We start from the raw sequence: 12,684 nt of genomic DNA on the forward strand, positions 1-12,684 counted from the left end.
ATCTTGCTGCTTCACAAGCAAGAGATTTAGGTCGTCTTGCTTGGCGCTTAAGTGAAGCCAGTTAAACGGAAATCAAAGAACGGTTCCAATTCCAAAACTCCCGTTACAATCAAAACAAAATTTTTTAAAATCCTTTCCAAATTTTGTTAAAAAGTCTCTGAGCTTCGATAGATTCATTGATCCTTAAAAGCCTGAAATTCATTACGAGACACGTATACGTATTTGAAAAACCGTTGTTCAATTTGCAATTTTGCAACAAGTTAAACTTGATAATTTTGCAAATAAAAATAAGCAAAATCATGAAGTTTTACTTGTTGTAAAATTGGTGTAATTACTAATGGAACAATGGCCCTTTCCTTCAAAGGACTTGTGCAATTATCCTCAATTTGAATATTATTGATCTTATTTTGAATACAAAACATGCACCTTAACATACCGATCGCAAAGGTTTGAAAATGATAAAAATAGGTTTTTCCTCCAGAGGAACAGTAGTCCAGAATTTTTCGAAACATGTCAAATATGTCAAATAACTAACTATGTCGTAAGCAAGGCTATATCTAAAATAGCCAGGGGATTCAGTCCGGGAGATTTCAGATTTTGTCCAACTTGTCCAGAAACCCTCAAAATTAAATGCAGTGCAACTGGTAATTTTTCCCGGAGGAGCACCATTCCGGATAATACTGGAATACGTCCAACTTGTCCAGAGATCCTCAAAAAGAGCTCCATTGATCTTGTTTTGCCAAATCATGAAGTTTGAGATGTCGCAAGCGAAGTTTCATAAATGATCAAAACTGGCAATTTTGACCAGAAGGGCACTATTCCGGAAGATTTCGGAACAGGTCCAACTTGTCCATAAACACTGAAAATGAGCTCCATTGATCTTGTTTTGCAAAATCATGAAGTTTGAAATGTCGCAAGCTAAGGTTTATACCTGATAGAAAATAACCATTTTGACCGGCGGACTAGATTTCTGAAATATTCCCGGTTACGTCCAACTTGTCCAAAAACTATCGGGATGGTCTCGATTGATCTTATTTTGCAAAATCATGAAGTTTGACATGTCGCACCTTGACTTATAGAAGTGCTAAATAAGTGTTCCCACGGGTGCCGAAAAATCTACCCCAGTACACCCAAGGATATTTTTGGATCTAAGTGGCCAATCCAAAATATTATCCCATTTCCAGAAACTAGAGATCTGAGCGATTGTTTTGAGGGATTGATTGTCACAATCGGTTGAGAAATGCAGAAGTTATGATTTTTTTTAGTGATTATATGAAAGCGTAAATCGTACGTTCAGGCTTTGAGGATCAAACAAAAGCACTCATGTCTCATGTTATATTTTTTGATACTGCTTCCCTTCTTATTACAACTTTTCAGTTCATGAAATGTATTTTTCAATCTTCAATCAAAATGTAACATATTTGCCGTTTTAACTCAGGATATGCCTCGACGGACAATTGGATAACCATATATTTAAAACACACTGGTACTGAAGAGAGAAAATTGAATCTTGGTGAGAGTATTCTAATAAGTAATAATTATCAATTTACATTATCAACTATATGATTTATGTAAAATAACCATCGGGACACACGACGTGATTGAAGCAATTTAAATAGGAAGAGTGAGATAACCAACTTCTTATTGTTAACATTTCCAGGGCAGGCTTTTCCCCTCATATATTGGGTCAATCTGGGAAACGATAACTTGAATATTTAGTTGATTTACGAATTTTCTTCTGGAACGAGATTCTCTACTCATCCCGTGGCTTTTGCACTCTGTTGTCTCTACTTATAGGGCCACCCCACCTATTTTTGGCCCTTCATACAGAATTTTGATGACATAAGCAATAATATAAACAGGATCAAATCGTTTGACAGATATGATCAGTATCAGGTATCTTGCTACGATAGATGGTCGTATCAACATCATCATCATCATCATCATCATCATCATCATCATCACGTAGTCACGCACTGGAGATGCAAATTTCTACTGAGCCAAATGCCTCCAAGCTGTTTGAATAGTTTGAATTCTCCGTCGGTACATTTTATTAGTTGTGTGTGACCCTAAATGGCCGGAACGAAATTATGACGGCGCCTCCCCGTGGATGCGTGTGCACGCCGCGGAGGTCTGACTGGAAGAGGCAAAATCATGGCTTGCTGCTCGCCGATTGACACGCTGAAGGCATTTTACTCAAACTCCACATTTCCCTTCTTCTCTCATTAAAAAAACGCAAAAAAAATCTTCTAGCATAGGATGCAATGCTTGTTTTTCTTCAGGGTTATTTAAATGCGACGAAAGCGAACATCGGTTCCAATTGAGCAACCGGTTAACTCCATTGAAAACTGCACACCAAAATAAACTTGACTCAACATCATGGTTTTAATACAAGAAAAATGATTCAGAGTATGGGTTCCCAAACTGTGGCCCGCGAAAGATTTTGATTCATACTTATTTTGAAGCCTTCTTTTGTTTGTCAAATACAAATACAATGACAATTTCTTCCAAAAAAAAAACATTCCAAATCTTACCATTTCCATTTCTCTCAGGTTTCGTTATATAGCTCGACTGGTAGTCTCATGTACGTTGCCAAGTGGCTTCATGCATTCTAAATTTGTTTTAATCAAAATCAATGCTCGCAAGACTTTGAAATGTTCTAGATCGTAAATTATTTTCCGTTAGTCTTCCATACGCACCTTGTAGTTACACAAACTACAAAACATTATTTTCGGTCACCTTTCAGACACGCCTTATAGTTTTCTAAACCACAAACCATTTCCACCGATCTTCCAGACGCGCATTGTAATTTTGCAAACCACAAACCAATTTCTTACGGTCTTCCAGGCGAGGCTTTAATATTCTTCAAACCACAAACCATTTTTCCAGCGGTCTTTCAGACGGGCCACCACAAATTTCCGACGACGCGTCTTGTGATTTAGCAAACCACAAACCATTTTCCGACGGTCTTCGAGACGCGTCTTGTGGTTTAGCAAACCACAAACCATTTTCCGACGGTCTTCGAGACGCGTTTTGTGATTTAGCAAACCACAAACCATTTTCCGACGGTCTTCGAGACGCGTCTTGTGATTTAGCAAACCACAAACCATTTTCCGACGGTCTTCGAGACGCGTCTTGTGATTTAGCAAACCACAAACCATTTTCCGACGGTCTTCGAGACGCGTCTTGCGGTTTAGCAAACTACAAACCATTTTCCGACGGTCTTCGAGACGCGCCTTGTGATTTTTCAAACTGAAATATATCACTCGTCAAAATTTAACCACTTGAATTCAACTCACCTCATCAGCGACAGGATCCAAAAAATCGACTGGCAGGATCGCCAAAATGTGTGACCCTAAATGGCCGGAACGAAATTATGACGGCGCCTCCCCGTGGATGCGTGTGCACGCCGCGGAGGTCTGACTGGAAGAGGCAAAATCATGGCTTGCTGCTCGCCGATTGACACGCTGATGTGTGAATCTATTATAACACGCTGAAGGCATTTTACTCAAGTTGAAATAATTTGGTTATTTAACATTATGAGGAAATTAAGCTGGAACCCGTTGAAGCTCCAGATAGCGCTGCTTTCTCAGTAATCGCCTGTAGACAGCAAGCTTTTTCAGAAACAAGGTTCATGTGTTTAACATTCGATTTAAAATGCATTTGGCTGCGCGATTGTGCCAAATAATGTGTCGATCATGTCAGAGAATTTGAGATTCTGATAATAGATGGCGTTAGTGTTTTCTGTGAAATGCATGATTAAAACAATTTTAATGGAAAGTTACACCTGTGAATACAGTATCATAAATCTGATATTTAATATTGCTAACATGTCTTTAATTTACATCCCCTTTTGGTAGTTGGATCGTTAAATAAAGTTGAATGCGTTAATATCAATCAATTTTGTTTAAATTTTTAAGCGACACGTAGAAATGATTAAATTTGCCCTGATTTACCATAACGAAAAGAAGGTTAAATCACTTCTCTCCTCAATAGAAGCTGGCGCAAAAAGATAAATTCATTCTTGGCTGTCAGAATACGAAGTGTTATGCATACCGAAACACTACTCAACGACTATTCTTCTTGATTTCCGACGATGGCGTTGCCTGTTTGCACATTAGTATGAAGCCTATCGCCGTTTTATGAGCACAAATAGTCGGTTCAACGAGCTTCAATTGTTTCAATTGGCTAATGAGCAGCTAAGTTGATCCGAGTGACGACACCACTGCACCCGTTGCGATCATTGTGAAGTACCGTGATGCAATCATTTATTTAGTGTGTTTATATGCGAATTGATACACTTCTGGGTTAGAGTGGCACAGTTGTTTAAAAATTTTGAGTTAACTTTTCTTTTCAATGAGGAAACATAATTACAATAATTTATGTATTTGATTGATATGCTTGCAAGGGGCAACCTTATTTCCCCATACAAAATACCAAAACTACTTCAACAATTCTCAAGTTTTTGTTCTGTTTTGAGTCTGGTAATTAATTCTCAAGTTTGCAATGTCATATTAAAACACACACTGTCCAATATCAGGTAAACAATAGACAGCACATGTCTTTTTTATCAGTATCCACTCATAAAACTTCCGTTAATTTTCACAGCTAATCCCTTTAATTATCGACCTAAAAGTCTAGTTAAGCAACCGGTACTCCTACTTGCGCCAATTGCGCTGATAAGGACAATTGTTCAATCAGATTAGAAGCACAAATCACACTTGTCAAGGCACTTCAAAAAACGGGTGCAAGTGGTAACGATCACACGGGATGATACCCATTCTATTATCTATTATTAGCTAAGCAAGAAATACCCAGCCTCACGCGTCAGACACTGGTGCTAAATCGATGCACATAGTTCGAAACAATGAAAGATAACTCCGCGCGGGTGCCATTAACAATTGCACCCCGATTCACTCCTAATCAGTCGATTGACAGCTTTCCTTCACTCGAGTGTTACAAAAACAACTTCACTGAAACATTGCAAGTGTAGGAAGGAATTAATAGAAACAGATTGTACTTTGATTGATTGGCTCCCGCCGAAGAAGACGATGGCGACGACATCGCGCTAATCAATCACGACCGAAAGGTTGCGGTTCTGGTGTTCGATTTCGGTATTCGGCCAACCGGTAACGTCAATGTCCGTGCGCTAAATGATAACGCTACGTCACGTGATTCAATTTTCGGCTAGATTCGGTTCAATTGTAGAGAATGTCGCTGGAACGCAATCTAATCGAGTCGAATTGCTTTCAATTTGCTTGATGCTGTGATAGCAGCATTTAAGTAGTCCTGTTTCATGTTATCTTTTTATTGCAATATCTCGATTGGTAGTCTAATTTAAAAACTTTTTGGTCATGTGGTTGTGAATATTCTAAAGCCAAAGTAGAATTGCAACAATAATAGAAACTTAATTTAATAACAATTAACTTAATTTAAAAAATTAACAAGTCGATACCTTGCTCTTGAATTTTTTTCCACTTTTTAGAAACCTTGGGAAATTCATTCGAATTTCCTTGGGAAATTCATTCGAATTTTCTTGGGAAATTCATTCGAATTTCCTTGGGAAATTCATTCGAATTTCCTTGGGAAATTCATTCGAATTTCCTTGGGAAAATTCATTCGAATTTCCTTGGGAAAATTCATTCGAATTTCCTTGGGAAAATTCATTCGAATTTCCTTGGGAAATTCATTCGAATTTCCTTGGGAAATTCATTCGAATTTCCTTGGGAAATTCATTCGAATTTCCTTGGGAAATTCATTCGAATTTCCTTGGGAAATTCATTCGAATTTCCTTGGGAAATCCATTCGAATTTCCTTGGGAAATTCATTCGAATTTCCTTGGGAAATTCATTCGAATTTCCTTGGGAAATTCATTCGAATTTCCTTGGGAAATTCATTCGAATTTCCTTGGGAAATTCATTCGAATTTCCTTGGGAAATTCATTCGAATTTCCTTGGGAAATTAATTCAATTTCCTTGGGAAATTCATTCGAATTTCCTTGGGAAATTCATTCGAATTTCCTTGGGAAATTCATTCGAATTTCCTTGGGAAATTCATTCGAATTTCCTTGGGAAATTCATTCGAATTTCCTTGGGAAATTCATTCGAATTTCCTTGGGAAACTCATTCGAATTTCCTTGGGAAAATTCATTCGAATTTCCTTGGGAAAATTCATTCGAATTTCCTTGGGAAATTCATTCGAATTTCCTTGGGAAATTCATTCGAATTTCCTTGGGAAATTCATTCGAATTTCCTTGGGAAATTCATTCGAATTTCCTTGGGAAATTCATTCGAATTTCCTTGGGAAATTCATTCGAATTTCCCTAGGAAATTCATTCGAATTTCCCAAGGAAATTCATTCGAATTTCCTTGGAAATTCATTCGAATTTCCTTGGAGAATTCATTCGAATTTCCTTGGAGAATTCATTCGATTTTCCTTGGGAAATTCATTCGAATTTCCTTGGGAAATTCATTCGAATTTCCTTGGGAAATTCATTCGAATTTCCTTGGGAAATTCATTCGAATTTCCTTGGAAAATTCATTCGAATTTCCTTGGAAAATTCATTCGAATTTCCTTGGGAAATTCATTCGAATTTCCTTGGGAAATTCATTCGAATTTCCTTGGGAAATTCATTCGAATTTCCTTGAGAAATTCATTCGAATTTCCTTGGGAAATTCATTCGAATTTCCTTGGGAAATTCATTCGAATTTCCTTGGGAAATTCATTCGAATTTCCTTGGGAAATTCATTCGAATTTCCTTGGGAAATTCATTCGAATTTCCTTGGGAAATTCATTCGAATTTCCTTGGGAAATTCATTCGAATTTCCTTGGGAAATTCATTCGAATTTCCTTGGGAAATTCATTCGAATTTCCTTGGGAAATTCATTCGATTTCCTTGGGAAATTCATTCGAATTTCCTTGGGAAATTCATTCGAATTTCCTTGGGAAATTCATTCGAATTTCCTTGGGAAATTCATTCGAATTTCCTTGGGAAATTCATTCGAATTTCCTTGGGAAATTCATTCGAATTTCCTTGGGAAATTCAATCGAATTTCCTTGGGAAATTCATTCGAATTTCCTTGGGAAATTCATTCGAATTTCCTTGGGAAATTCATTCGAATTTCCTTGGGAAATTCATTCGAATTTCCTTGGGAAATTCATTTGAATTTCCTTGGGAAATTCATTCAAATTTCCTTGGGAAATTCATTCGAATTTCCTTGGGAAATTCATTCGAATTTCCTTGGGAAATTCATTCGAATTTCCTTGGGAAATTCATTCGAATTTCCTTGGGAAATTCATTCGAATTTCCTTGGGAAATTCATTCGAATTTCCTTGGGAAATTCATTCGAATTTCCTTGGGAAATTCATTCGATTTCCTTGGGAAATTCATTCGAATTTCCTTGGGAAATTCATTCGAATTTCCTTGGGAAATTCATTCGAATTTCCTTGGGAAATTCATTCGAATTTCCTTGGGAAATTCATTCGAATTTCCTTGGGAAATTTATTCAATTTCCTTGGGAAATTCATTCGATTTCCTTGGGAAATTCATTCGAATTTCCTTGGGAAATTCATTCGAATTTCCTTGGGAAATTCATTCAATTTCCTTGAAATTCATTCGAATTTCCTTGGGAAATTCATTCGAATTTCCTTGGGAAATTCATTCGAATTTCCTTGGGAAATTCATTCGAATTGCCTTGGGAAATTCATTCGAATTTCCTTGGGAAATTCATTCGAATTTCCTTGGGAAATTCATTCGAATTTCCTTGGGAAATTCATTCGAATTTCCTTGGGAAATTCATTCGAATTTCCTTGGGAAATTCATTCGAATTTCCTTGGGAAATTCATTCCAATTTCCTTGGGAAATTCATTCGAATTTCCTTGGGAAATTCATTCGAATTTCCTTGGGAAATTCATTCGAATTTCCTTGGGAAATTCATTCGAATTTCCTTGGGAAATTCATTCGAATTTCCTTGGGAAATTCATTTGAATTTCCTTGGGAAATTCATTCGAATTTCCTTGGGAAATTCATTTGAATTTCCTTGGGAAATTCATTTGAATTTCCTTGACTTTCACTTTCCTTCAGACTTTCACTATTTTTCAGAATTTTCATTTCATGATAGTGTCAGCAAATTGTGACACGTGTCAGCTTGCTTTTTTTTGGACAGTACGACAAAACATGTGGGGACGCATGGTATACTGTAGGTAAAAGTCGAGAATACATTTTTCCTCGCATAATTTTTAGATGCTTCATTAAAAAATGGGGTATTTCAGTTTTACATGTATTTCATATTTCATATTCCATATTTTTTTCGATGATTATTAAAAATAATACTAACTTTGAAAATATTTTGGTTAACTAAACGGAATGATTACACATCAAGAATCTCTTCAAATCAATCAAAAGAAATTGTTCGTGTCAAACAGTTTCGAGCTCTGTTTTGGTTCTGGCTGGCAGTGTAGTACATCGAGCCGCAAGTTCAAGCTCAATGGACAAAAAACACATCCATTTGAATATGTATGACGCACTTTGGCTTCCAAACCACAATCAAGCATTTTACATCGCTTAGGTAATTTTGTTTCAACCCTTCAATAATCACGTTCGAGAGCGAGGGTTATGTACGGGTAATGCACGGATGTTTACAAACTATAGCGCAATCTAAGCCGAATGCAAAGTAACTATGATGAATTGAATTCATTCGGATGGCATCGAAGCGTGAACGCATCCAATTCAAACAGATCAATCAAAGGAGATCAAACTGAGATTTTTTAAGCATTTCAGCATTTTTCTCTCCCATCGTAGTTGCACCGGCGGTGCGCCGGAGAACTGGCACTACATATTTAAAATAACTGCCATCATTTCTACTTGATTGCACTGCAAACCGCCTGGGCTTCGTATTTAATTACTACTTGTGACTCTACTCTATCATAATAAAATTATTTTCTACACACTTTTAGTTTATTTTTTTATGACTTGTGGAGTATTCAAATGCGTATTTATTCTGAAGCGTATAAACCCTCACCTATTGAACTCAAAAGAAATCTGTAGTCCATGAATGTGTTCTAATCTTACTTACCATTCAGTTCAGTGTATCCCCAAGAAGTCGACATTTTAAACCTTCCTTTCGTTTGATTCACGTGTAACAAATATATTCAAGCGACAAGCACCTTTTTCACCGGCTTGTTAAGTCGCAACTTTTAAATATTTAACAGAAAATTAAACTTTCCAATCGGTGCTATTAAACCGTAACAACAATTGCAACACCACGTCGACGAGACGCGTCCGATCAAGGTGCAACACTAAAAAAGCGACAGCAAGTCTTTCACCAGTTGCGCCCAAAGCGATGGGATTCACAGAATTTCTGCACAGCAGATAAAATCACACTCTTGGACAATAATTGAATATTGAATCGCCGGGTGTCCGGTTCAAGTCCGGTGCACTTTCAACTATTGCGATGTTAGACCGACCCGAATACTCAAAATCAGTACATGAAACAAACCGGAATGGATTTGTTGCTAATGACTCGCGTCCGTTCTATAGCAAGACTGCTTCTCGACTGGATTCGACGATTAAGGTTGGGTAACATCAAAGCGGTCACTTTATATGCGACCCGAACGCGAACGTAAACCACTAGACGTACCAACACACCGGTCCTCGTTGCACTGATAATCGTATCGCCCGGCAGTGGCACCATCACAATCCATCCAACACCAGCGGTAGCAAACTACTAGACGGGCAACAACAACAACACACCGATGCGCGCGATTTCGCGTCGATGATGGTGTGGTGTTGACTGGAAGGAACGGCGCTTCTGAAGGAAGGTTCATGTGGAAAATTAAGATAACATTGGGAGGCCGTTTTCTGGAGAAGCAACGTTTTTCCTGATACCTGGGCGGTGCAATCAATTTCAATTGTTTAAGTAATGAAATATTACAATTAGGGAAAAATTGCTTCTAAGCCTTTGTCCACGCTGGGGCTGTGCAGCACTAGGCGTTTAAGCTTGTGCGAGAAACGGTGTTTTGCTCCACTGTTCCACTGAACCGCACCAGCATTCGTTTGAACAACTCGCTTCTTGTTTTCTACGAGTTTTAGTGACTTTTATTATATTGGTTTCACCAACACATTTTGCGAACTTGTGGTTTTATAATAACTCGTACGATCTTCAAAAATTATACGCACATCTTATCCCTAATTCGGATTTGACATTTTTTTTATTTGTTACTTATATAATACATGCATTCATGACTATGAACACTAGTCACATGATGATGTTTTTCCGTGTTTGATAAACACTATGATCCTTATTTGCTATGACACATTTTCTCATGATCTAATTATTAAATTTGAATTGCAAGGATTTTTCCACTGGTTAAATTGAACCATGTAAGAATACAATGTGTTTAACTTTGACGAAACCTAATCTAATTTTAGTATAAATGCGATGAACACAACTATGATTGATGATTTCAACGATTTTTATTTAAAAATTGGAATTTATTTTATTGGACATTTGTTGCAGGGTCTCAATATTAGAAACTCAATTCAGCTCATTTGTACTATACCACGAAATCAACTACAGAATCATTTTCAAAAAAAATGTCTCGAACCCTCTAAAGTGCCTTCTTTTTGGTTTTGCAGCAACTATTCTATTTTGGCAAAGCATACAACATGGCTGGTCTAATTGAATTGCAATACTAATCAAATTTGTCAAAGATCCCAATCCAAGAATTCCAATCAGCCCTAAGATGATTAAAAGGTTGAGTTAATTGGATTATTATTGGCTTCTAGTGAGAATCACAAGATGTTGATCATAGTCAAAATTAGCAACACAGCTGACTTGAATTAGTTAAAAGCAAATCAATTGTGGAAAGATTTTGAGTGGATGAACCTCACAACAGGCGCTGTCAAAACGATCATTTCGATAAATAAAGTAATTTGGTTTTCCTATAATGGAGAGTCCAGGCTTAAACCCTGCTTATGTAATGTATCAGTTGTATTTGCAATGTTTGGTTAATAATTCAAATAGTTCGTCTTCCTTGACTGAAGCGAAATCTACGGATTCGATATTAACGAAAACGAAACGAAAACGGATATTTACAAATTATTAACATGAGCTTTGAGCAAAGCGATGCGAATCTTTAACTTATCAGTATATGAACCGGTGCCAGCAAAAATGGTACATAAAACATTTTTGTCAATTTTCAGTTTTTTTACGCCAACGACTTCTATTTGCAAAGATCTAGTAAGGGAATAACGAAAAAGTGACTTGTGACAACTAAATCTGGAGATTCGCACATTTTATTTTCTGGTTATAACCGTTCACGTTTACCGAGTTTATTTAATCGGCGGCTTTAGCGCCACTCTCAACGAGAGACCATCGTTTATTTAGAGTCACGTTTTATTTGCCCGACTTTTTGAGACTGTTTGGCTCAGGGAAAACCCTAGAACGGTTATCAAGCGAAATTGGCAAAATCTCTCGAGCGCAAGCTAAATCTCCTCCCATTCATTCACCGCAAGACCTTAGGGACCGCAAAAAGTTTCCATACAACCAAGAAATAACGTGTTTGGCTCCCGAAATTAGTGAGTCGTTTATTTAAGAAACTGACGTTAAACGTAATTAAGCTAAATCACTTTACTTCTAGAATGGTTTATTCGTGCTGGACGTTTTTCAACGGAAATGGAAACATAAGAGCAAACATGGCCATGTAACTAAGCTCTAACACGTACCTGCGCAGGTTTTTGATGATCGATGGTGCCTGACGAACTTCGACGAATGTGCAGCTTCTGGCTCGAGAAAACTTTATTGATGGCGGTGATGCGATGGCTGCCACCGGAATGTCCACGCTGCGATTTGGCGCGCAACGTACAGATTACCCGCGTGTGTGTTATGGCCGAACTAGAGATGCGGAGGTAGCGACCTGGGAGGGAGATTCAGATTCAAAAAATATGAATGTCAGTGCAGACCTAACTTTAGTTGTCATGAAACGTCACCGCAGACCTAGCTGAAAATGTTTAATAAATGGGGAGTATCGATACTGATAATTTGCTTGAAAACTTTAAAAAGCAGAAAATTATATTGAACATTATCAATCTATATTTGAATCGACGGTTGTTGAACAAAAAAAATGCCTAATAAAATCGGACTGTGAAACTTGAAAATGGATGGTGTCCATTGTAAAGAGAAAAGGAGACGTCTAGGATACATCTTCTTGCAATGATTCCCTTTGCTCATCAATTCATTATCTGTATCGCTCGTTTCACGTTCTCCAAATTCAATCCAATCCGCAGCTACAGTAAAAAAAAATTCGTCGATTAGTCGGGTTTTGACGATTTGAATAAATCAGTAATGTGTTCGTCGTCCGATTCTGACATGGAAGAGATTTTTCGCTTTGCAACTTCCGTCTTTTCCCACCCGTCATGAAACAAGCTACTTCGAAATGCAAAAGAAAACAAAATCACATTTGCCAACATGAATAATCAATCCTTGCCAACCATTTCTTTAAGTTTCTTCAAAATTCTTCATATCCAATTTTAAAAGTTTTCTTATGAACCATCGATAGCGATCGATGCCGTTTCATAAAGAATTTTAAATTATGTACTCAAAAATTGCAAAGTATCTTTTCCAAAATATCGATACCGTTAAAACGATACGATATCTGTCAGATTTTTTTTCCTTATCCCAAAAC

At 37.3% G+C, this 12,684-nt stretch overlaps 1 protein-coding gene across 1 annotated transcript in view; it reads right to left on the bottom strand.

Moving 5' to 3' along the window:
- LOC134212107 (carbonic anhydrase) overlaps window positions 1-9,648 on the bottom strand; it is an 83,330-nt gene extending 73,682 nt beyond the window's left edge. The window contains exon 1 of the mRNA XM_062689650.1: window positions 9,075-9,648. Within this exon, the coding sequence (XP_062545634.1) occupies window positions 9,075-9,108 (34 nt within the window). The 5' untranslated portion in view covers window positions 9,109-9,648. The remainder of the gene's footprint in view (window positions 1-9,074) is intronic.
- Window positions 9,649-12,684: the final 3,036 nt, after the last annotated feature.

Source organism: Armigeres subalbatus, chromosome 2, assembly GCF_024139115.2.
Source record: "Armigeres subalbatus isolate Guangzhou_Male chromosome 2, GZ_Asu_2, whole genome shotgun sequence".
In the NCBI taxonomy this organism is placed as follows: domain Eukaryota; kingdom Metazoa; phylum Arthropoda; class Insecta; order Diptera; family Culicidae; genus Armigeres; species Armigeres subalbatus.